Below are 27,011 nucleotides of genomic sequence, written 5' to 3' on the forward strand. Positions count from 1 at the left end.
CTTACCAAGACAGGATGAGAGACAGTAAAAGGAATAGTTACCATCTCCGCAGATACTTTGAGGGCAACTGTAAATTGCAATCCCAAATTTAGAAATCTCTTCACACAATTACAATGATGAAATACGAGAAAAAGCATGGTGCGTGGACAATCTTTAACCAATTAGAAATTCAAGTGAACTTGAATGATTACAAATTAATTGGTTATCACTTGTATGGAATATAGTCCGACTTATATCCATATTAGTTTTTTTCCTCGATCACTATAACATGCAGTTGTGCTTGTGATGATGGGCATTTAATGAAATTATCGTTTTGGTGTCCGGAAACAAATAAGGTAGTTTTATCTTTAGCAGGCAATGAGGCAACCCATTATGTCCAATTAATGTGATGGGCCAGGGAAGTAGACTACCATCTGTTATGAAGGAGAAAACACTACGTGGTAGGGATGCCCACTTCATCCCTTTGTCCAAAATCAATATTGAGAATTGATCCACTTATGATTGAATCAAATATGAATTCACCTTTATCCGATCGCACATAATTTGTCATAATTCGATTTAAATATATATATATATATATGTTTTATTTCATACAATATATTTTCAATTATTTGTATTCACCAAATACATTATTAAAATCATGTTAAAATTTATTTTATTATTGATACATATTGTTTTGATTATTTCATTTTTTTCTAAAATAATCCAGCATAAAATCCATACTACTATTAAAAGCGTAATGATAGTGTGGAACTTTTGTTTGATTACAATTTTTGAATTTGGTTTATATAGGATTATGAGAGCATACAATGTAATTTGAACAATTATATTTCGAGTTGAATAACCTCTCCCAACCATGCATTGGGAACATCTCCCCATGAAGTACATATATATGGAGATATTCACAAATGCAAGGCTGTAAGAGCTGTTTGAACGAGCCTTGCACTGATTAAAGCTGATCACTTAATTTTCTCATCATTTAGTTCCATCTCATTAAGTCATGTGTTTTGGGTATAACTCTCATTATTTCATTGAATCCTATATTAATTAACTACATCAAAGAAAATTAAGTGTGATAAATAATATTTGTTTGTATTGATGATAGAAATAAAATATAAATCTAAAAGCAACAAAAAGAAATGAGTTGTTTTCCTTTTTGGTGGCAAGTCAATAATTCAACATTTGGATTAAACGTGTCAAATCTAAATGTCATAATTAAATAATAATAAAAATTTAAAAGGGTGAAAATACATAAAAACATAAAATAAGAATACAAAAAAGTATAAGGGCTTGTTTGGTTTACAGTCGAAATTGGAATCAAAATGGTCTTGAAAATGAAAATTAGAATCAACAAAAAAATGGGATTTCAGTCTCAAAGAAGGGGCATTCCCTCAAATGGGGGAATAATGGGATTTTGGATCTCTAATAATATTGTATATTCATCAAATTAATAAAAAACAAGTATAACAAATAACAATAATTTTGATCTGCAAGGAAATACAAAAATTTTTTTTTTTTTTTTTTATCATCATCGTAAAAAAATTGCAAAACCAAATGCAATCCCGAACGGGGGAAACCAATTCGATGTTGTCGATCCGTTTCGAATTCCAATATAAGCGAACCAAATTTGGATCCACATTCGACTCGATCCGTTTGCAACCTGGCTTTGGCGATTTTGCGGTTTTACCCGTTTGGGTTCGTCTCTTCTGAATCAACGGGCACGGAACTCGTTTTGGCGGATTCTGGTGTACGAAGTACAAAATACCTCTTTTGTGTGCCAAACCCTCACGTATTACTCTCCGATTGCCGTCGTCGTTTCTCGCCATTTCGTTCAAATTAGTAGCAGAAAAACACTGGCTTTTCACGACGGATTGGTCACATAAAAGTTACAGTAGATGCTTATCCCAGGAACAAGCTTCAAGTTCTGAACTCTAAGTTGCAGACAGACCATGGCTACTACGAGAGATATACAAGAAATAGTGTCTAAGCTTTCATCAGATAAAGCCAAAGTTCGAGAAGTAAGTTCATGCTCCCTCCAATGCCTTTCTGGTAAAGCCTTTTTTACTCCATTTTCTATCTATCTATTTTTCTATCTATTTATTTTTTCTTGCCGATGTTTTAGGAAAGCATAAAACTGTTAAATAGCTGGTTGGAAGGAGAACGGTCGTTTGGATTCTGCAAACTTCTCGTCCAGAATACTCTGAAACTTAAACCAAACGAGATTCCGCACTGTAAGCTTGAATCCTACTCATATATGTTGTGTACTGGCCAGGCGTTTATTGTGGTATGAAGACTGAATTTGTTTTTTGATGCATTGCTTGGACCTTTTATTTACAGCGGAAACATGGCCATTTATCATAAAATTGCTTATCCAATGTGTAACCTTGGAAATATCCACAAGCAAAAAGCGCCCCCCCAAGTTGCTTTTCGCAAAAACTCTTCGAATTGGTATCCAACGAGCAGAAGGTGCTAAATACTCTGGTTAGTAACTGAATTTCTATGGTGGCCCACTCCACTTTTTCCTTTGGTAGATGGTATGTTGGATAACTTCCATGGTAGAGATGTTTTATATAGAAGCTCCTACTATAAAAACATAGAGAAAGCAAAGAAAAGGCTCGATCAAATTGAACTAAAAGAGAGAATGGGAGTTCAAATTAAATGCTGAACAATGAGATGCTATGAGTTTTTGAGATATCATGTTCCCTTTTTATTTGGCAAAAACATTCACTGTTCTTTGTATAAATTGTACATCTATGTGTGTGTGTTTCATTTTTAATGGATATGACCTTTTGAATTTGCTAATAATTTCCCCCTCCTCTTATTCACTCAGGCAAGATGCTACTTCTGTTGTCTGTTGTCAAGCAACTTTTCAATCACATATGGGATGTCTTAAGGGATGTCCCTAGCTTTCAGTCCGAATATGGGATTATTCTGCGGCATCTTTTAGCAGTAAGAGAATATCGTTTTCACATGAGGAAGCGGGTTTACTGCAGTGAGTTGTGTATTTAATGTATTTAATTCTCACTATTTCCTCAAGTTTGTAAATCACTGCTCATTTTTCTGTGTTCTACTTTTCTCTTTACTTGGATAGATCTAGTGCTTCTGTATGTGGGCAAGGTGGAAACAAGCTTGAATAGTGTTCAGTCTTATCCAAAAGAGGAAGTATTCCGCTACATCCTGACACTCCATTCCCTTTTGGAAAACCCTCCTGGAGATTTCACTGATGATCTCAGGGAAGACATTGTTAAAGGGTTCGTTGGAATTTTCTCACATGTAAGGTAGATAATCTCTTCTTGGTTTTATTTTTGTGCCCTCAGGTGTTTCACTTCATACCCAACATTTTGTTATTTTTTTTTGTTTTCTTTTCAAGTTACTGATCATGCTTTGTGACAATTTTCCTTCTTGTGACGTTCTCAGAGATGAGGGGAAGATTTCACGGAAACTTATTGAGTGCATTAATACATATTTGTCAAAGGATGGTCCAAATCTAGGGCACCACTCCATGAGGATCCACCTTGCTGTAGAGGAGTTTTTGTTTCGTTTTTGGATCACAACTCATGATCGGAGTTTGAAGGTTTCCTATCCAAGCGTTTCCATATGCCTTTATTCTGATATTATGGAAGGAATCTGATACATTCTTCTGTGGTGTTAGGATGCATTTATTATGTATGCTAGATTACAGATAAAGCTAATAAGGAGTGCTGCTGATGGGAGGCATTTGATTGAACAACTTTTAGATGTTGTCTGTAAGGAACTTGACCAGAACAACATTGCCAACATTTCTTTGCCCCGGTGAGTCTCAATGTTCTGCAATTTGATCTGTCTGTACTCAAACGATGTGGTCCCAAAAGTTCTTTTTTTTTTCCCGATCGTATGGTCCCAAAAGTTCTTGAGGTGAAAATATATTACATTCAGGAGTGATGCAGCTAGAGTTGATAAGCTTGGAGCGTTGACATCCTCACAATGCGGTTTGATGGAGCTTGCAGCATCTGTTTTTTTCTGGGTACTTGTCTCAAGGCCATGCTTGTCCATTTTAGGTCCTGTTAAGCAATTCATAGATGTTGTATTCTATTTTCTGTTATTATTTTTGTGTTTTAATTGTTTTGTGGGCTTAGATTCTGTCAAGGAACCTAGGGATGATCTTATGATATTTTTTGGAATTTTAGAAATTGATAGACAGTTAAACTTGTTTCAACCTAGGCGCTTTGTGGAATTATTTTTTTCTTAAAAATATAATTGTTTGTAGCTCTAATTATGCTGTTTTTTGTTCCTAGAAAACTAATAGAAAAAGTTGTGAGAATCCTCTAGGCTTCCTCAAGGATTTCATTGAGGAAATGAATACAGGCTATGCAGCCTTGCGGTTGTGAGTTTTCACAGAAATTTATAATAAATCAAAAGAAGATAGGTTCTGTAAATTTAACATAAATAGACAAATATATTCCTAACTGCTGAAGAATGTTCTGATTGGATTTGTGGATGCTTTTAAATGGTTTTTGTTTTTTCCAGGCATGCTTTAAAGTGACTAAAGCATCATCTTCAGAAAAACGTTCTAGGAGGGAGAATGCTGCTACCTGTATAAAGGAGGGGCTCATGAAAGGGAAATGGCTATGGTAATTTTGTTCCAAACCTGTTTTCTGTAAAGTACATTTTGGTTTTGATGTCCTTGACATGCCATCCAGGAGATTCTTTACGGTGATACTAATACAAATTTAATTGTAAAAAATCAAAATAGAAGAAAAGTGAAAACTTCTTCATTCTTTGATGATCCTCAGTTGGGCCAGAAAAAAAGTGCCAAAACTTCACCCATACCATCTCTGAGGACTCCCCCTATATCTGAAGGACCTGGATTTCCAAACAAGCTACCAACAAAATTCAATTCAATTCTATACTTTGTTTTTTTTTTTTTTTAAAGGATCAATTTAATTCTATTGTTACTAGGTGGAACCCACTCCTCCTGAGGGCTCCACCGATTCACGGTGGTCATTGTTTATCAAAGCTAAACAATTCTTGATTGCTATATTTCATTTTCCTTCTTTATTGGATACTTTAATATCTTGTATTAAAATTAATTATTGTCTGTATGATTGTCAGTATTTTCTTCGTAACTAGTACTATGACTGATGTTTGTCTTGATCTCTTATACTGTATTTACATGTGAACGTTCTCCTCCTCTTACCATGTGCTGCAGGAATAGTGCCTTTTGTTTTCTCATTCGGAATTATCATTCTCGTATTTCTAAGGATCTTGTTATCTACTGGTTTGAGGGCATCTGTGAAAGCTTTCATAGGTACTTGCATTTCCATGTTTGGTACAATCTCTTGCCTAATCTATAAGCATAAATTCACAAGTACCATGCTATGTGTTGATTATCTTTTAATGATAGTTCCAGACATCATTAAAAAATTATAGTTTCAGATGTAAGAACTCAAAAAGTACATATTATTTAGTTTTTAAATTTTATCGAATTCCAGGATTTTCTTTCAATTTTGAGCTATTTGACATTTCAGATGATCTTGTGGAAGTCCTTTTGTTCTTGGGGCCTAAGGAAGCCCTAGGCAATTGCATCCACATATTGACTGTATACCTGAAAGAGTTTTGCATTGTTGTCAATTAGTTGCTACTTGGTATATACTTGAAAGAGTTTTGTATTGTTGTCAATTAGTTGCTCCGTTACATATGGTTGTGGAGGTCCACTTACCTGCTCGGATGGTCATCATAGTTGATGAAGTATGCTTAATTTTTCTTTCATTTTGGATCAATAAATTAAGTTTTTTTTTTTGTTTTTTCTTTTGCTTGCAGGATATTGAATGATGGAAATAAGGATCATTCATATAATGGTTTGCTCTGGGTATTGAGGTATGCATCTTACTTTTTTCCCATGTTGATCACGAGTATGATAATGACCAGTTGCTCAATTTTTATTCAGTGGCATCACTTTTTTTTTTTTTTTTCTTTTTTGGTTCCCTTTCTCTTCTAGGTTTTATTTTATTGATATGCATATTATTTTTTTTGATAACGAGAAAGTTTATATTAGAACAAAAGGAGAGGGACACCCTCAAGCCAAAGGGCAATACAGATAGAGAAAACACACACACACAAAGGGAGGGAGGGAGACAAAGCACACAGACACACACACACACACACACACACACAGAGGGGGACACAACAAACACAAGAAACTCCACTAAACAGAAGAGGGGGATACAAAGACTAAACTATCCCAACGATCCGAAAACTGACTGAGACTACAGCCAGCTAAGCCCTTTGAACTAATTACTCATGAACAGAGAATGCCTGCATTCTGCCCATATGATTCATTATATTGTTGTACATACTTCTCTCTTCTTTGAATGCGCGTTTTTTCTGCAATTCATCTTTCCTGGAAGTACTTGTAATCTCTCTCTCTCTCTCTCTCTCTTTCTCTCTCTCTCTCAATTGCTATTTTATGCAATGCATCTTAAAGGAGCCTGCAGGAACTGTCTTCTGTGTTGCTTCCTGTTTCAAGGGTGGAGCTTTGGCAATGCTCATTTCGTATTTATACTGAGGTATTTCTTCTTTTATTATTTACATTTTATTTTTATACCCATCTTGTTTTACTTCTTGCACAAACTACAGGGAGATCCCTTTGAAAATCTAATTGCTGATTACCCTAGTAACTCTGCCTTTTTTCTTTTCTCCCCTTTTAGGGGTGGGTGTCTGAGGTTGACTTGGTTGTGGGTTATATGGGTTGGTTTTTCTGGTTGATATTTATTTTTGTTGCTTCTTTAGTAGTGCAAGGTTTTAGAGTCCCTATTGGTCAGAATTTGTAGGATATTTTGCATTAATTTCTTTATGTTGGGTTCGGAGACCTTGGTTTTGGTTAGTGTGGGGATTTTCCCATGGGTGTTTCTTATATCAATAAATCCTGGTCAATTTTAAGTAACCATTTATTCCCCAGTATGGTAGTGGTAAATGCTGTACGTTTCTGTTCTTTTATTATTTTTGATAGTAAAATAAATGTATTAAATAAAAAAGAAAGTACAAGAGGTGATAAGAAATCGCTCAAAAGAGAAAGTAACAAAATGGAATAACAGTAACCCAACTTCCAATCAAACAAAGAGATTGGATGGGATGGTTGAAAGACCCAGCTTCAGCCATGTGGCAACACAGAGATTTATTAAGGAGAGTAAACTGGCTTACAAGAAATATGACTGTTACCTCTCTATGGGTGGGAAGATCAGCAAACACCTTAGCGGATGGGTTAGCTAAGCAGGGGGCTACAAGGGAGCAGCTATTTTGGGCTGCTTTGTAATTTTATTTATGGTTAATTCTGTTTTATTTTGATGTAATACTTTTCTGAAGAGATAATAGCTCGTGCCTCTTCAGTGGTGTTTTTTCCGAATTAATAAATTTCTTCATTCATCAAAAAAAAAAAACTTCCAATGAAACAAATCAAGAACAATACTACCACTCCAGAAAACAAAAATACTCCAATTGTTTTTCTTTTTCCACAAATCAACATCAAAACTAGCAACGACCTCTGATAATAAAAAAGCTAATTAAGAGCAAAACAATTTTATATTAAAGATCATTAATAAGTGGGAAGCAAAAAGATAAACTCCTTTGATAGAGTCTGGTGAGCCACACCTGGGCCCCCTAATATATTGATATTGCCCCCACTGTCTGCCCCATTGGAACTAAAACTCCAGGTTCCTACCCAAATTAGACTTGGGAGAAACCAAATCAGAAGCAAAGACATTTCTTTTACTGCTTTTGCTATGTTTTCCCTTTCTATGATCCCTGCTCCAGATATTGCCCCTTCCACAACCCCAGCTCCACCTACCTCCCTTTCTACAGCCCCCCTGTGTCTGTTTCACAGTAAGTAAGAATTGCATTAGTGCAACGGGTATATCAGCAGATAAATACTAGCATCATTTGATTCCATGCTCTTGACAACTAAAACAGAACCCTGAATCCTTCTCGGGGTCATTCTCAAGTCTGTCTCTTTCTTCCAATTATCTAAATTATTACACACACCTTGCATGTCTTCCCTGAAAGGTCTCCCAATTTTTTTCTTAATTCTGATATCGATGTGGCGTTGTGGTCCATCCTATTAAACTGGAGCATGCCGAACAGTTCATACAAAAGACTTTTGAATAATTTGATTAATAGGTACTAAAGACTTGTTGGCTACAAATTATGGTATGCGGGAGAGGTAAGTGGTGTAGAGATAATAGTAGATTAGGATTTAAAAAATGAAATTGTAAATGTTAAAAGATTTGGGGGTAGAATAATTTTAATTAGACTTGTTCTAAGTGAGGAAATTATTAACATAATTAGTGCTTATGCACCTCAAGTGGGCCTAGAAGAAAACATTAAAAGACAATTTTGGGAAAACTTAGAAAGATTAATCTAATAAATTCCAAATGAAGAGAAGATTTTTATAGGAGTAGACTTAAATGGGCATGTAGGTAAAAGAAGTGTAGGATATGATATGGTGCATGGAAGATTTGGGTTTGGGGAGAGGAATGAATCAGGAGGTACAACACTAGATTTTGCAGTAGCTTATGATATGGCAATTTTAAACACCTTTTTCCAAAAGAATGATGAACACTTCATAACATTTAAAAGTGGGTCAAACGTAAATCAAATTGAATTTTTTCCTTACGAGGAGAACAAAATGAATGATGTGTAAAGATTGCAAAGTTATTCTGGGAGAAAGCTTAAGAACACAAGATAGACTAGTGGTGGTAGATGTGCGCATTAGGAAATGGAAGAGAAATAGGGAAAAAATAGGTGTCCAGGAATTAGGTGGGAAAACTTGAAAGGGAGAAAACTAGCTCAATTCAGAAACAAATTGATAATAGAAGGAAATTGGAATTTAGATGGCAAGATTAATGATATTTGGCTTGAAATGTGAAACAATATAAAGAAAGTAGCAAATGATGTTTTAGGAGAATATAAAGGGAAGTGACAAGGTACTAAAGAAACTCGGTGGTGGAATGAAGAGGTTCAAAGTATAATTAGATTAAAATGAACACGCTACAAAGAATGGCAAAAAGCTAGAAATGTAGAAAATTGGGAAAAACATAAAACCATAAGAGAGGAAGTTAAAAAAAAAGTGAATGAAAAAAAGTGACTTTTACCATAAATTCAGCACTAAAGAGTGAGAAAAAGGAATGTATAAACTAACAAAGCTGAGAGAAAGGAAAGGCAAAGATTTAAACCATTTTTGGTGCATTGAAGGTGAAGATTAAAGAGTCTTGGTAAAAGATGAAGAGATCAAACAATGATGGAAAAACTATTTTGAAAAATTATTAAATGAACATGGAGAGGGTGCTAATAAAAGAGAATCTAGCAATACTAGTAGTGTTAAAAATAATACATATCTTCGAAGAGTTAGGCCTATTGAAGGAAAAGAGGCACTAAATAAGATGAAGAAGGGAAAGGTGTTAGGGTCTGATGGGATTCCAATAGAAGGAAGTATGGGAGAGGTAGGCTTGTTATTGCTAGCCAAGCTATTTAACAAGATAGTAAAAGAAAAAAAGATGTCTCATGATTGGAGAAATAGCGGTATGGTTCCTATATTTAAGAACAAAAGTGACATATAAAGTTGTAATAACTATTGGGGAATTAAACTTATGAACCACACTTGAAACTTTGGGAGAGAATAATTGAACAAAGATTACGACTTGAAACAAGTATATTAGAGAGCCAATTTGGCTTTATGCCAGGGGGATCAACCATGGAAGCTATATTTGTTTTGAGACGATTGATAGAAAAGTTCATAGAGAAAAAGACCTTTATCTTCATATGGTGTTCATTGATTGAGAAAAGGCATATGATAGAGTTCCTAATGAGATAATATGGTAGATCTTGGAAAAGAAAGGGGTCCAAAATAGGTATATAGACCTAATTAAGGATATGCATGAGGGAGCAACAACCAATGTTAGAACACCAGTGAGAGAGACTTCATATTTTACATTTATTATGAGTCTTCACCAAGGTTCAACACTTAGCCATTATCTATTTGCATTGATCATAGATGAATTGATTAAACATATTTAGGGGGAAGTTCTATGGTGCATGTTGTTTTCGGATGTTTAGTTGATGAAACTAATGAAGGATTAAATGCAAAATTTAGCTTATGGATAAATGCCTTGGAAACAAGAGGTTTTAAAATAGGTAAGACTAAAACATGGTATATGACATGTAAATTTATTAAGAATAGGAGTGTAAATCAAGATACACTTAGGATTGGAGGCCAAGAGATAACTTGATGTGACCATTTCTGGTATCTTGGTTCAATAATTCATAACAAGGGAGAGATTGAGTAGGATGTCATCCAATGAATTTGAGCAGGATGGGCAAAATGGATGGGTGTGCATTTGGACTTTTATGTGATAGGCAAATACCACTTAGATTAAAAGGAAAATTTTATAAAACAGTTGTAAGGCCAGCTATGTTCTATGGAGCAGAGTGTTGGGCAGTCAAGAAACATGTCCAGAAAATGAATGTGGCAGAACTGTGAATGCTAAGATGGACGAGTGGAAAAATTAGAAAGGATAGGATTAGGAATGAAGTTATCAGTAAGAACCTAGGAGTAGCTCCAATAGGTGATAAATGAGAGAGAGTAGACTAAGATGGTTTGGGCACGTGCATAGAAGACCCCCAACTACGCCAGCTAGAAGAAGTGATCCATTACAATTTGAAGGGGCTAGAAGAGCTAGGGGTAGGCCAAAAAGGACATGCGTAGAAGTAATAAGAAACAATTTAATAGCGGATATCTTTAAATAGAATGGATTGACAAAACAAGATTCATGTAGCTGACCCCATATAGTTGGGACAAGGCATTGATGATGATGAGGTACTGAAGACTTCTTCCTATCAGTCTCAACACCATTCCCTGAGGGATCCTCCTCTTGTGTTCTCAAGAGATTATAACGAAATAACGAAGAGACCTAATGATCCCCCCCGCCATCTTGGGCCTCTTCATTTCTGATGGAGGGAAAAACCATGAGGAGAACCAGGTATATATCTGATGGAGGGGATAACCTCAAGATTTCTCTCATCTTGGTTTTGTCATATCTGATGACCTAACACCACAAGGTGACTATTAAGCAAACCATGCAGTCTCTAATAATTCCCCCAATAGCTGATAGTCCAGGATTGCCTAAGCTGCACCCATCAAAGTTTATCTTATGGGCATCAATTTGGGGAGGATTCCATTGCACTAATCTGTTTGACTTTGGTCTAGCAGAATCAGCCACCCATTGTCACCTTGTTATATCATCCATGGAGAAGTTATCTAAGGATGTAGTGGTCTTTACCCAATGGCATACCTTAAACACTATTTTCCTTTCCAGCACCTCCTCTTTCTGTCTAGATTTATTAAAGAAAATCCTTCCACAAGTTCTTTAATATCTTTATGTTATTTTGGTTTCTAGTTATTTTGTCAATATGTTGAAAAAATTGATTGACCAATACACATATTTTTCAGCTTGGTAGCAGTTGGCATAAAATATGGAGCTGTTTAATGCATGGACTGCCTATATTCAGTAATGTGACTTCAGTTGTAAGTTTTCTGTCAACAATTTTTCCCCTGAAACAAACTCTGCCGAGAGAGCATGTCTGCTGTGACTGTAGTCACAGAACTCCCCTGTGACCCCCTGGTGAAACATGAATACATCAGTGCTGGAAATAAAAAGCAGTTCAGGTGGTGTTTTGAATTTATTTCCATTGCTAGTGTGTTTGTGTTTCATTGGGGTGTGGGGGGAGGGGGGTTCTGTGACCGTGGTCACAGCAGATGTGAACTCCTCTGGTGATTGGTTAATGATGTTGGTTGCTTTCTGACTGTAAGTTTGATTACATCATATGTCTAGTTTTGAGAACAAAAATCTTCTAAGTTGACATGTTCATTGATTATTTTCTTACTTACTAGTTCGTAATTTTTGCAAATTAATGCCATTGCATTTGGATGTTTAATTGATGATGCTGATTGCTGGGTTCTTTACAACTGCTGGTTTGTTTTACACCTTGAAACACTGCTTTTAACTTGGAAAACCTTTTTGGAAGTTGATGCCAATCTGTATATATATTTTTTTGATAGGTAAAAAAAAAATATTACAAGAGAAAAGCTGAATACAAGCTAAAGTCAGGTGTTAAGATAACACCCACAGACCCAACAACTACTTCAACTAACCGCCTACAGCAATGAAGAAACAAAGAAAGAAAAACATGAGAAAGCACTAAACGCAGGAAACACTCCACCTCTCTATCAACTAGAGTCTTCAAGTCCACTCCTCTTAACTCCGTTGCCTTATCCCCTGCCGTCACTTCAACAGGAACCTCTTTCCAAATAACATCGGACCAATTTGTTTTTTCTAAACAGTCAGGCACTTTCGGCTCCATCTTTTGGGAGTCCACCACAGGGGAAACCTCTCTAGCTCTTTTGGAAGAGAGGGGCGACTCCAGGCACAAGTTCTTGAGACTAGGGGGTTATTTTTAATCTCTTTTCTTTTGTAAATTCTTTTATACTTATTAGTCTGCCCAGCTCCCACCAAACCATCTTTCAATCTCTAAAAAACCTTCGCTACATGAATCACATTAAGCTTGTTTGAAGCTCTGGTCTTCTTAGGAATCTCCAAAACCTCACCACTTTCACCAGACCTCTTCTCCTTATCCCTGCGACCAAGATCCAAACCCAGTCTTCCTACAACCACTTTGGAAACCTCATAATCGACACCACTCCTAATAAACTTATCTTGGAGGTTTGAAGCCATCCCCTTCTCTCCCTCAATTTTTGAAAAGCCACTTCCTCCCTTAGTGATGGCCTTCCTCCTTGCAATTAATGATCAAGATTTTAATCTTGTTAGGAATAGTCTCATGGAAATAGGATGTTTTGTGGCTATTGTTTGGCGTTTGAAAGTTTTTGCAAAATTGAGAAGGATTGGAAAAAGATGAAAAGTTTTTATGGGAATCAAGAAATGTTAAAAAAAGAATTATTAAAACACCTTGATTTTAGTGAAACAGAAAACAACTAATTAGAAATGATTAATCTCGATCAAATCAACCTTGATCAAATCCCGTTATCTAGCACTTAGCATAAACAGCTTAGATCCAAACCAGTCAGAAGTTCAGGGAAATTCGGTTCCCCCAAGGGTAGAACCATTGCCTGGTTAGTGGCGGTGGACAGTATTTTAACAGTGGATCATCTAAAATTAAGAGGCTTCAGTATGGTGAATAGGTGCTGGCTATGCGAGGAACAAGAGAATGTCAGACATCTGTTTATCAAATGCAAGTTTGCTGACTTCCTTTGGAGATTGTTCACCAAAATGTTTGGGGTACCTGATTTTTATCCAAATTCAGCTTCAGAAATCTTTTCTGCTTGGCCAATGTTAAGAGGTTCCAAGAAGGCTAAGGTGATTTGGAGCTGCATTCCGTTCGCAATATGTTGTAATATATGGAAGGAGAGGAATAGAAGAATTTTTGATGTCAAATTCTATAACATGGACAGGATAGTAGCTGCTGTAAGCAAGTTGGTTGCTGATTGTGTTATGGTTCATCCAGAATTTAGACATATTGATAAAGAGGAACTGGGGGAAAAGTTAGGGAAGTGCTGGGAATTCAGATCTGTAATTTGGAAGATTTGTTCTGAGGTTGGATCCTTTCATTCATGGTTGTAATTGGGTGATGCCTTATCACCATCATCTTGTATTTTTCTTTTATTTTAACGAAAATTTTGTTTATTACCTATCAAAAAAAAAAAACTCTGGCATATTGGCCTGTCTACTATCTATCAGTTTTTAAGATTTTTGTGAGGATTCATAGAATCCTAGAGAAGTTAATCAGGGATTTATTGTGGGAACTCGGGGAGGAAGGGAAGGATAATAGGGATTTCTTCACTCTCATCTCCTTTATGACCTTTTGTTCTCTCCTGGAAAACTCCATTTTGGAGATTTCTACTGTTGCAGCGGATCACCTGCTCTCTCTCTCATGGAAAAGTGCATTAGGCATTGGACAGCGAAATGTCTTAGAGTGCTGATGGGTTAATGACTTTATATTCATCTTTTAGAAAAAAGAGAAAAACTCAAAAAAACAACAAAAAAAGAATGCTACTATTGTAGACAATGCTGTTTATATATATATATCTGATTATTTGAAATATTACAGAATATATTTGCATTTTGTTATATTCTTTCTGCTGCTTTAAATATATGTGAGGGAATATGGTTAGGTGATGGTATATAAAATAGAAAAAAACATAAAATAAAAGAAGGCAGTGTAGGAGTTATTTTAAGTTTTCTTCCAATCAATAGTATGCTAGTAAGGAACAAGTTAGTAAGCCCAAAGAAAAGGGTGGACTTGGAATAGGAAATTTAATTCAAAAAGATTTAGCCCTCTTAGGAAAATGGCTGTGGAGGTTTCCCTTAGAAAGTGATAGGCTTTTGCACAAGGTAATTGAAAGCATACATGGTCAATCGGACAATGGCTGGGATGCAAAGGTAGCAACTAATGCAACTTCATTCTCCCCTTGGAATGCAATTTTTGAGGTATATCCCTCCTATGTTAATCTTATTAATATGATGTGGGTAATGGATTGAGAGTTTTGTTTTGGGAGGACCTTTGGATAGGTGAACAACTACTAAAGGTCCAATTTCCTGCGCTTTATGCACTCTCCTACTACAAATTTGAACCCATTTCTAAGTTTGTGAATTTCTCTACCTCAGGTTTAAGTTGGGATCTTGGGTTTAGAAGGGGACTTGGGGAAACAGAGTGTGAATCTTCCATTCTTCTTTTGGCTAGACTTGACTCTATCTTCTTAGATCAAAATGTGGAGGACAATAGGGTTTGGTCCATTTCTCTAGATGGCCTTTTCACTTGTACTTCTTTTTTTTTTTTTTAATTTCTTAGTTCGCCTTCTCCTTTGGGGATGAATTTCCCAATGAAAGAAATTTAGAGTCAGCCAATTCCTCCAAAAATTCAGGCTCTTTGTTGGGAAGCCTTCCTTGGAAAGATCAAAAGCTGTGATATGCTGTGGAAAAGAAGGCCAAATAAGTGCCTATCCCCTCACATGTGCTTTCTCTGCAAAAGCAATGGTGAAACCATTTCCCGTATTTTTTAACCCGTCCTTTTGTACTTTGCATATGGGAGCATCTTTATTCTCTCTTTGGGTGTACGTGGACTCCTCCATAGGATGAGGTGGGTCTCTTTGATCCAAATTTCCTGAGACAGCCAAAGAAATGGGGAAGAATTATGTGGAAAGCAATGAGAGCAGCCATGTTATGAACTGTTCGGGAAGAAAGGAATGGGAGGATTTTCAGTGAAAAGAGTAGAACAGAGGTGGAGATCAGTGACACAATCAAAATTAAAGCTGCACATTGGGTGAAGACCCTGGAGGATTTCCAAGTTTTCTCACTAAATGGCATTTTGAGAACTTGGAAGGAAGTGGCACTATCAGCTCAAGTCAAGGAAAGAGTAACTATGGACTGGACACCCCCAGCAACTGACTTTGTTAGACTCAACTTTGGTGGAAGTTATATTGGTAATCAAGATGCGGCTGGGTAGGGTCTTCCAAGTCACAGAAGGAAAGGTGTTACAATTGTTTTCAGGACCCTTGGCAGATGGTAATGCATTGACAGCTGAGCTGTATGGACTACTCCATGGTTTAAAATTTACAAAGCAATTTAGTTTCCACAACTTGGAGGTGGAAGGGGACTCTCAGGTGGTCATTTATTGGACAAAATGTAGCTCTCAAATATTGCGGATCTACAGAGATACTTTTTGGGAAATAGAAAGCATAACAAGGGAACTGAATGTTTTCTTTAAATGGGTAAGAAGAACAGCAAATGGGATGGCGGATGGCCTAGCTAAACAAGGGATAGCTAGGCATCAAATGTTTTGGGGAACATTATAAATTTTAAATCTGTCTTCAGGATGGAGAAAACTCCCACCTTATTGTAATACTTGAACTTGATTTTAATAAAATCTCCTTTTATTGATAAAAAAAATAGTATGTTAGTATGGAGTTTCTACAAAGGGCACATCTAATGGTCAAGGTTGCACTCTTCTTTGGAAAACAATGGCTCTGATTCCCTATCATAGCCTTTCTAGCCTAATTTTTTATTTGTTTGCACTTTGCAAAACAAGACTGTAAACTTAATGTTCAATATCATTCTTTTCTTGCGCAATTGTGGTCTATATTAACTTATATATGAGATTGCATCGATATTGTTAACTTAGAACACATTTTTTTATTGACTAGTTATCGCCTAGGTGCCAAATAGTCATTAATGAGCTTGCTTCTCCTTTCTCCTTATTATTCTTGCTCTAGCTTTTTTATTGACAACACTGTAAATATGTTCTATGCTATGCATTTTACAATATTTTTTCCATGTATCTCATGTTCTAATGTGTTATGCCATGTTTATCATTCCACAGGTTGATGCTGCCTTGATACTTCTTGGGAATATTATTTTGAATGCAAATGTATGAGCCTTTCTATGTGTCAAGTCTTCCTGACATTTTTCTTTGGATTATTAAAGAAGAAACGGTTCTCCACACAGTAGTAGGCTTCGGCTACAAGTAATATCAAGCAAACAAAGATGTAGAAGAAGCAAGAAGAGAATACTGTAGAAGAAGTCAACTTTAATTGAAAAAAAAACAGCTTAGACTGACTTAAAATTAAGACTGGCAAATAGTGTTACATGCTGTGCTATGGGGAGTTTGGGAGGAAAGGAACAATCAACTGTTTGAAAACAAGGCTAAATCCAAGAGTGAGCTGATCTCTCATATCAAATATCACTGCAATTTGTGGGCTTCTAACTCAGATTTGTTTAGAGGAATCAATGCTAACGATCTTAACAGGAATGCTGTTAACTTTCTGTTCTCCTCTCCTTCCATCCCCCACACCCCCAGGGTTCCATCCCACACACCGCTAGAGTAGTCTTTCATCCTTGATGGTGACGAGAACCTCCAATGCTGCAAGGATAGTCTGTTCTGGCATTGGTTCCAAATGGTGTTAAAAGGTCAAAGGAGGTGTATTGTCATTGGCTCCAAAACATTCGAACTTGATACAAGCTGATCTCTCAGGGATGGGGTGTTGGTGATTACAGAGAGGGGAAGAGGGGCATGGTCCTGAATCTTTCTTAAAGAAGATGAGGTAAGCTGGATTGTAGGTGCTTTGGAAAAATTACTAGAAAACCGCAATAGACTTTTTGAATCGTTAAGACGAGCGGACAGGTGAAGGATAACCTCATTTTCAGTTGCTGAAAATAGATGGGGAAGATACATAAGGTTAAGCCCTTGGGAAGGAGCGAGAAGAACAAGAAACATTTGTATTCCAGAAGAAGCTAACACTTTAGGGTGGGAAACGATGTCAAAAACTTTTTCGTTTCTCGCCAGAAAGGAAAGACCAGAAGTTGTTCCCCCCTTGATAGAGGAATTTCCAGGCTTAGAGAAAGGAAGAAGCAGAGTGACGGTGGTTGGAGGAAGAGCTTTCATATCCATGGTCCATAGACTTGGTCTGTTTGGAAATTGGAAGACAACCTTCGTATGCACCAATCCAGAGGACATAAGTTGGAGAGACGTGGAACTGGGCATCTCAACGAACTTGCATTCCCCGACATTGTTAACTCTGAAACTCTTTGAAACAAACAAGGCGGTGGGGTTTGCCCCGTCGGAGGAGACAGTCAGCAAGTGGGCGAGGTTGGGATCAGTGTTTGTGAATGGGAAGAAGGTGTTGATTGACCGGTGGTGGCTGAAAGTGAATGACAACCTCACAAATCTGAGTTTTGATGGTTGGATAGTGATACACGGCCTCCCCTTTCATCTGTGGACAGTGGAGACGTTTAACCAAATAGGAAGTCTCTGTGGGGGACTGGAGGTTATTGACAATCGAATGAGAGATTTCCAGGTGCTTCGGTTTGCTAGGATTAGGGTGAAAGGGAGAGGAGTGTTCGCGATACCTTGAGTAGTTCCCATTCTTGACAGAGAAGTTTGGTTCCACCGTTCAATTGAGGTCAAAAGGAAGAAGGTCGAGCCTGGGGAGGAAGAAACTGAATCAACTCACCAACCCGAGCCCAACACACGTGCCAAGTCAAGGAGAGTCACATTGCCAACTACTAACCAGGTGAACTTGTGTGGGGTGCACAACCAACCTGCAACAGAAGAGATTACGTTTGGAAGAAGCAAAGCCAAGCACAATAACTGTTTTAGGAAGTTTGGCGGTAACGTGGAGGAAGCTTGCGGAAGAAAAGGAAAGTCCACTCAAAATTTAAATTTTAAGCAAAAAGCTGTTCAAGGAGAAAGAGAAAGCTGGTTGCAGACAGGCAATCCCAACAAAACCTGACCCGAGAGGGAGACCCGACCCTCTTTTCTAGTTCCTGACGGAGCTGAGAGTTTGGGACAAATAAAGACAAAAGCCCATTTTGTTCAGTTGTGTTGGGATACAATTAAGTCTGATCTGTTGGAGGTGTTTTCAGATTTCTACATTTCGGCTGTCATGAATAAAGGCAACAACTCGACCTTTATCACTCTAGTTCCAAAGAAAGAGGGGACCTTGGAAGTTAAAGACTTCAGACCTATCAGTTTGGTGGGGAGCTTATACAAAATTGTGGATAAAGTTCTAGCGACCAGACTAAAGGAGGTGCTGAAAGATTTAATTTCAAGCAGCCAATTTTCCTTTGTGAAAGGGAGACAAATTATTGATAGTATACTTGTGGCAAATGAATGTGTAGAAGAAAGAAGACAAAGTGACAAGGCAGGGGTAGTAATCAAGCTGGATCTAGAAAAAGGCCTATGATAAAGTGGATTGGGACTGCTTGTTGGAGATTCTAAACTTGAGAGGCTTTGGAAGGAGATGGGTGAGGTGGATTAGAGGGTGTATAAGTTCTGCTTGGTTTTCAATCCTAATAAATGGAGAGCTGACTGACTATTTTAATGTAGACAGGGACCTGAGACAAGGGTGCCCTCTCTCCTCCCTACTTTTTACTTTGGTAGCTGATATCCTTTGTTATTTACTTCAAAAAGCAAGGGAGAGAAACCTGCTGAAAGGATTTGAGGTAGGTACAGTGATTTAAAAGGCGTGCCTAGGCGCACAGGCGAGGCGCATTCTAGGGTAGGCGCCTCGCCCAGGTCCCAGGCGCAGCCCTTTCAAAAGGTACACACCTGGTGTGCCTTGCGCCTCAGCCCAAGCATGCACCTTTTGAAAATTTGACGCTTTTTCCTTTTTTTGAGTATAGTGGCTGGGCTGGGGGCTCTGCCCCCGGATTCCCATGCCACGCCCCTCGAGGCCAGCCCAAACAAGTCCATGTTAGGGCCTTAAATTCTTAGTTTTCACACAAAAAATAATGATTTTATAGCTTTAATTGCTTTTTAAGAAGATATTTTATTAGGATGAATGAATGGACAACATTACCAAACAACTCATTGGAGCTTCGAGAACCCCCTATTTGGTAATGTTGTCCATTCATTCATCCTGATAATATATCTTCTTAAAAAACAATTAAAGCTATAAAATCATTATTTTTTTTTGTGTGAAAACTAAGAATTTAAGACCCTAACATGGACTTGTTTGGGCTAGACTCGAGGGGCGTGGCACAAAGGCGGCTCGTAGAATTAGGAATGTGATATGTTTCATTAGCTACTTGAAGTAATGCAATTGAGAAAAAAGAGATTGTGGGTTTTATATGCTTGAAAATGTTTTATATGTTTGATTTCATTTTTAAATTCTCATTTGAAATTTTGAGTATGCTTTACATATTATGTTTATGTATTTTTATTTTAGATAATAGGTTTTTAAAAACGTTTATTTTAAAATTTATGTTTATATTTTTTATTAATATTGTGTTTAATATTTTTTGATTTTTTTGAATTTTTAGCATTTTTTTTTGTATTTTTGCACCTTGCTTCAAAAAGGCGTGTGCCTCTCCTTCCGCCTTGCGCCTTGCGCTTTTAAAACACTGGGTAGGTAGGGAAGAAATTCAGATATCTCACTTGATGTTCGCAGATGACATAATCTTGTTCTTGGAGGTGGATTGGGAATACATCTCCAACCTAAAATGGGTATTAAATATTTTTGAGCTGGTGACTGGGCTTAGAATTAACTTCAACAAAAGCAGTACTGTAGGCATAAATGTAAATGGCTCTCTGCTGGAAAGGTTCAAGGAGCTGTTAGGTTGTAAATTGGAGAAACTTCCTATCACCTATTTGGGAATGCTTTTTGGTGGGAATCCAAGGAGTCAAAGTTTTTGGGATCCAGCAGTAGAAAAATGCGAGAGAAGACTGGCTATGTGGAAGAAAAGGATTTGGAAGCTTAATCCTGCCAGCAAGTTCTCACCTAACTCCTTTTTTAAGGCTCTAGTTTCAGAAGATCAGATCACTCCCTTCCCAGTTAAGAACGTTTGGAGACCACATGTTCCCCCTAGAGATTCTTTCTTTGTCTGGGAAGCCTGCTTAAAGAAAATAAATACTTGTTATTTGATACAGAAAAAGCTTAGAGGAAGGTTATGTATGTCCCCTCATGTCTGTCCTCTCTGCCTTGGTGATGGTGAAACAGCTAACCACATTCTTCTCCACTGCCCTGTCACTAGGAAGGTTTGGTGTTTCTTCCTAAACTTGGTTACAGCTGGTTTTTCCCTGAGAAGGTAGTGGACCTCCTGTGGCAGTGGAAAGGCAAAGGTCTAGGAAAAAGAGGAAGGGTATATTGGAGTACAGTGACACATGCAGTCCTTTGTGGTATTTGGGAAGAAAGGAACAACAGAACCTTTGAAAACAAATTCAGAAATGTGGAAGACCTAATCTCTTACATTACTTTTCTTCTGTAACCTTTGGGTGGTTTATTCTGAAGCTTTCAAAGGTCTGTCTCTAAATGACCTCCAAAGTAACCTTCCAGCCATCCTGCAGTCCTCTCCTACATCTGGATCAACCATGAGAAGCCTTATTAGGGAAGAAGGTGGGTTCATCCTACACTTTGATGGTAGTGCCCAAGGTACCAGCCAAGCGGGAATTGGTGGTGTCTTCTGTGGGGAGAGGGGGATCAGCTGGGCTTATAGTGGTCCGATTGGGAGAGCTGATGCTACAAAAGAAGAGGTCTTGTCAGCACTTGCAGGAATTTGGCTTGCTAAACAGCTGGGCTTTTGCTCCTTAACTATAAAAGGGGACTCTGCAAATACGATAGCCTGGCTAAGGGAGAAGGAAGGAGGGCCTTGGAGATTTGCTCATCTGCTAGCTGAAGCTCGAGATATCTTAGAGGCATTGAAAGTAAATCTGGTCTGGATTCCTAGGGAGCAAACCACTGTTGCAGACATTCTTGCAAAATCAGGGGTTTCTAAGGAAAGTTTGTATAGTGACTTCTGCATACCTCTATTATTCTGTCTCAGCTGCTTTAGCTTGTAGTACATTTTCTCATGTACTTGTTCCTGTTTTAATTTAATAAAAGTTACCTTTGCTCAAAAAAAAAAAGCTATGGCAGAAAATAGAAATGAAACTCCTTTAATGACATTCTGCAATGATAATAATTACAGAGTACTTTACAAGACTGTCAACCTGTTTCTATAGACTAAGTAAGAAATGAAACCACACTTCTTATTTAGATTCAAACTCCAATAGAAAATAGAAATTTCCTATTTAAACTAGGAGACCTTTGTAGATCTACTAATTTATACTAGTATTAGAAGTACGAATGAGCTTGTGGAGCATTTCCTGTTTGGGAGTGGTTCTCCTACTAGTTTGGCCAGTTTGTTTGATGATGGTACTTTTGAATGGCCAAAAAAGGGGAAGAATCCTATGGAGATGCACAAGGGCCAAAGTCTTATGGACAGTACAGGAAGAAAGGAATGGAAGAGTATTCAATGAAAAGAAATTAGTATATAAACCCATAAGTATTATAGTTTAATTATGTATATTACTATATTTTACTTATTATATTTTCAAATAATACCCCTTCCACCATATCTGGTTGTATTGGTATTTTGAATCTTGATTGAACCCTAACAAATAAGAAAATAATAAAAAGAAATTAGTATATAAACCCACAAATATTTTAGGCATTGCCTTGACGGTGCTAATGACTAAACCAACATGGGAAAACTTGACATAGAGAATCTATTACTGTGGGTGGAACAAACAGCCAGGACTAGTCAACTTGTTGTCAAATTTTTGATGATAAAAATTTTACTGAAAGAAAAAAGAGAACATACTCTGGTGATAAGCAATCACTTAGAAAACTGAAGTAAGAAAAAAGCCTTCTACCACATCCCAACAGCACATTAACTGAAACAATACCACTAATAAATTCCCAACAAAAATCACTGCACTCTTCCCCCTAAGCAACAGCAGACCACACTACAGACCAATAAACCACTCCAGAGCAATAACTACTCTAACAACCCAATTAACCGAATACAACCTCCAACCCAATGAGCAATGCACCCCTGCAAGTCTCTACCCGAAAGATTTAAAAATTCATCAACTCTCCCCTCATTATCCGAACAAGATCTCCCCCAGTTTAAAAGTTTAAATCTTGAATATGAAGATCTGATACTTCTTTCTCTTCCAACTCTAATAGCATCTTTCTAGCTAATTCTTCACCTCCTAGCCATTGTCCAATGTTGGTCCTTGCTATCCGGCGTCTTGGGAAGGTGGACCGATACCCACCAAGACCTTCATATTCAAGCTTGTCAGCTTGAGAATTTACTTTTATATGATAATGCCAATACCTTTTAATCTGTGGGTCTTTTTTTTAATAAATTTAATGTGTGGGTTTTTTCAGAGCATTGAAGTTTTTTATTTATATATGTATCTTTCAGGACCTGATAAGTACGTTTCATGTACCTCAAGATGTGTGGGACCTCCGGTTATTTAAGCATGTGCCATCAGTGTAACCATTTTGCCTTTCGATTCTGTATCATCTTTTACTTTTAAACTAGATGGTTGTTTTTGTTGTGTATTTGTCCTCCACTCTTTTAGGTTTCTATTATTTTGCAGGCTTAAATGTCGTTTTTAGTTTTCTTGGGTATTTATTTGTCATCATATATTCTTTTATTGGTGCTTTTTAACATTTTTCTAGTTTTCTTTGCTTATTTTTGGTATTATCAATGCTGTATCTGAAATATCATCATGAAACATGGGCTCTTGATGGAAACTTATTTGATGAATATGAGTAATCACCATGACTTCAAGAATCAGCATGTATTGATGTAATTCCACAGAGAGCCTTCAGTTTCAGATTGGTCCTTGTTGCCATTTTATGCTTTTGTTGTACTTAAGATACTGGAAATGCTGTTCCCTTTATTTTTATTTTTCTTTCTATAAAGCCCTATCTAATATGACGAAGAGTGAAATCTGAGGTGTCCAACAAAAATGCCTTTGGATGCTTTTTTTTTTTTTAATTTTCCAAAGGGATAGTTGATGTGTGGTGTTTTTTCGCTTACTCAGTGTTCATGAAATTGGTGATTCAGCTATTGAGCAGCCTCTTTGTAGGTTTGGATAGGATCTTATACCAGTTAATCTAGTGATAGGCCTCATCTTGGACCTTTTTCTCTTTGGGTTCTGATGTAAGACTTATTGTTCTAATGCCAATTAATAGGACTACTATGATTTTAGGACTGAAGGTAAGTATTAATAGGATTACAGAGGTTTTGAATCAAATCACTGAGAACTGCATATTCTCTTTGGGATCATGAAAAATAGAAAATTGAAAAACTAACTGTAATAAAACTTTGTGAAGATTTTTAGGATGGTGGGTTGTTTGTAGCGGTTTAATTTCACGGCATTCTAAGCAGGTTTCCCATGAACAAAAGGCACCTTAATGATAGAAACTGCCAATATTCCGAGAACTAGGGGTTCAAATGGAGTTTTGGGATGAATTAATGGTAATAGAAACTTATGAGGGTCAACATGATATGGTGGCATTTGAAGGTGGTTTGGGCACCAAAGGACAAAAATTGCTGAAATGGGAAAGCTATGGGTTTTGGCATAAACTGAAGAATAACAAACTTATATTAATTTCAGTCCTTTAGGGGTGTTAATTGAAATTGCTTGATGAAGAATTTGTGGGTTGTTCATGGCTATAATAGTTACTTGCAAAGTAAGAATTTCAGTCACGTTAACTGCTGTTTTATTCATAAAAAAAGTAAGAGTGTAGAGAGACGAGGTTATGCTGAACAGAATTAAAGGAAAGCTTTGTTCATAGTTGGCTGTTCCTAAGGATCTGAGGGGGTTGGGCTATAACAGATTTTTTGACAGAGATGTCTTAATTTCTTGCTAACAAGTTGTATAATCCAATACACAGGAGGTATACATGGCCTATCATTGTATTGCATTTTATCTATATCATTAATACAAAACCTTACTTCAGGAAAAAAGTAGCATGCCATACATTCACACTCTTTTCTGTTTTATATGGTAATTAAATCTATTGATATTGAATTGGTCCCAGGTTGAATCACATTGAGATTTTCTGCTCCACGAAAAAATCCTAGAGTTGATAATGCTCTTTTCACTGGTTGTCTTGTTATCTAATATAAATTTTTGTGTGTTTTTTTCAGGTCTGCTCTATACTTCATTGCATGCTATTTTTCAAGAAAAGGTTCTCAGGTGTGTAGTTCACTTATCAGTGAGTCTCGTTTTCAACATTATCACCATCATCATCACCTAGAATATTCTTCATTGGAAAACTAAGGAAATATAAAATGTTGTTGATGCTAAATGGTTAGTGGGGATGACTTGGAGGGGAGTTTGTTGGGATTTTATGATTTTTTTTAGGTGCTGGGCTCAAGCAAGGCTGATGTATACTTTGTATGTGGCTCTTGAACCTGGAGTCTACCAAATGGGGTTATAGAGATCTGTTCAAAAAAGTGAAACGGCTAACTAGCAATATGAGAGTTAGTGTTCAGTGGGTGGGCAGATCGGCAAATGCTGTAGCTGATTCATTAGTCAAACAAGGGGCTTCTTGGGACTGTCTTTATTGGGCTACTCTGTGACTTGTTCTAATTGACTTTGTAAAACTGTATTTATTTTCTTAGGAATGTCTAGGTCATGCAGTGATTAATTGGTGCTTAGTACCATAAATAATAATTTTGAAACAGCAATAAAATTCTAAGAAACAGTTATTAAGGCACCGATTACTTGAATAAATAAAAAAAACTAAAAGAGTACGAATATTCTATAACCCAAAAATTCTGACAATGGTAGAGGAATTGGAGAATTGGTTTGTTTCCCCACGAATTCTTTCCATGCTTCTGAATTTGCATTAGGACCAAAGAAGAGGAACAAAACAGTTCTAATTGGAATACTTTCTTTCTCCCCTCTAAAGTCATTAGAAATTCATACTCTGTAATATTTGAGATTGTAGCTTTGAGTCCTTTGACAAATGAAATGTTATTATATCTATCTACATATATATGCAATTATGTATTCCATTTGGAAATCTTGAGTTTGTCTAGCATCTTTTATTTTGTCGTCATTTTCAGTATATCTAACCTCATTGTCCTCATTTTAACTTATTTAACTATTCCATTGTCTCAATGTTCTGAAGAAACTTCAGATTGCTTTTGCAGTCTTATTTGTTGTTTCCAATGTGGTGGTGATTGTAGGGTGACATTCGGGATGCTTTACATCTTAGACGAAATCTACTAAGAGCAGTTTTGAGTATATTAAACGGGAAGGTTTGGTTTTTCTTGTTGTTTTAACCTTTTATTTTCATCCTAGCATGAGCAATAATAAGCCACTGAAGTTTGTGGAAGTGGAATTCAGTTGTCAACATATTTGAATTGCATATTTCATGTTCGTAATGCAGTAAAGCATGCATATTCATTCTTTCTTGTAATTTTCAACTTTTTTGAGTTAATGTTGTCATGAATTACTTTTGATGTTTCAGGTAGATAATGAATACTACGTATTTCTCCTAGGCTTTTTCTCTGAGATGAAGCGATTTCTATATTCCTGGACCATACTGGTTTCTTATGAGTTGGCATTTGTATTGTTTGGTAAATCGATTTTATTTTGTCCCCTTGGTGGCATTTCTTCATTGTGATGGGATTAATTGAATTGGTGTAGCCAAAATTAGTTGTAGGTTGCCAATTGGACATTGTTGTTTCTATCATTGGGGCTTAGAAAAGCTTATGATTGGGTGTTCCTTGACAAAGAGTTCGTTTCTGGAAAGGGTCACTCACATGCAGGACTGCAGTTAAATGTAGGCTATAAGGAGAACAATTCATGGGGAGACATAAACTGAAATCTCTTCTATGAAGAACGCCAAAAAATGACCACAGTATCAGCTAAGTTACAATTAATAAATAAATGACCGACTCCTCCTGATCATAGCACATAAAAAAATAAGCTTGTTATCCTAAAGTCTAACGTCCTTGCTTTTGAGGTGATAAATTGTGAGAACTGTACAGCTAGACCAGGCACCCTAGTTTCAAGAAAAACATTGAGAATTGGTGGATGATTGTAATGTTGTGGGATAGGAGGGTTTCAATGCATGCAAAATCCAAGATGGATTAAAGGGAAATTGAAGGTATAGAATAATCAGATCTTTGGGAGGGTTGAGGAAAAGAAGGTAGAGGTGTTGGGTCAAATTGAAGCTCTAGACAAAATGGAGAGGAAAAGGGAGCGGTCTAAGTGAATATGAAAGGCAACAAAGACTGGGGTTGAAGGCTGAACTGGAAATGACCTTGAGAAAGGAAGAGATCTGCTTGCGACAAAAAATCTAGGTCTAAGTGGTTAAAGGAGGGGGATGGTAATTGATGAGTCCAAAAAAAAAAAAAAAAGAAAAAAGAAAAAAGAAAAAAGAAAAAAGAAAAAAGAAAAAAGAAAAAAGAAAAAAGAAAAAAGAAGAAAAAAATGTGTATGTATCCTGTTTTGCATTTTTTTTTTTGTAGTAGGATCCTAAATTGTTGTTTTTGAGTAGCTTTGTTGACAGTTTGGGTCCAGTGGTATTTTCATCATTTTATAATTCAGATTCTGGTTAGGGGCAGTTGGGTGCACATCTGTTGGGTTTTGGTCTCTTGGGTCTTTTTGTAACAAAA

The 27,011-nt window shown here is 36.8% G+C and overlaps 1 protein-coding gene across 1 annotated transcript; it reads left to right on the plus strand.

The window, feature by feature from the left end:
• The first annotated feature begins 1,787 nt into the window (after positions 1-1,787).
• Positions 1,788-26,122, plus strand: LOC148792013 (serine/threonine-protein kinase ATM-like). The gene is made up of 18 exons (XM_088903080.1): positions 1,788-2,018; positions 2,123-2,231; positions 2,338-2,481; positions 2,831-2,992; positions 3,092-3,278; positions 3,418-3,574; positions 3,653-3,792; positions 3,916-4,003; positions 4,507-4,610; positions 5,189-5,287; positions 5,800-5,856; positions 6,464-6,545; positions 11,480-11,554; positions 16,420-16,467; positions 22,788-22,858; positions 24,528-24,576; positions 25,575-25,646; positions 25,859-26,122. The coding sequence occupies exons 1-18, from the start codon at positions 1,950-1,952 to the stop codon at positions 26,012-26,014; spliced, it is 1,869 nt and encodes a 622-aa protein (XP_088759206.1). The 5' UTR covers positions 1,788-1,949; the 3' UTR covers positions 26,015-26,122.
• The last annotated feature ends 889 nt before the right edge of the window (positions 26,123-27,011 follow it).

The sequence above is a fragment of the Nelumbo nucifera genome, chromosome 4 (genome assembly GCF_055504915.1).
Source record: "Nelumbo nucifera cultivar China Antique chromosome 4, China Antique-T2T, whole genome shotgun sequence".
Classification (NCBI taxonomy): domain Eukaryota; kingdom Viridiplantae; phylum Streptophyta; class Magnoliopsida; order Proteales; family Nelumbonaceae; genus Nelumbo; species Nelumbo nucifera.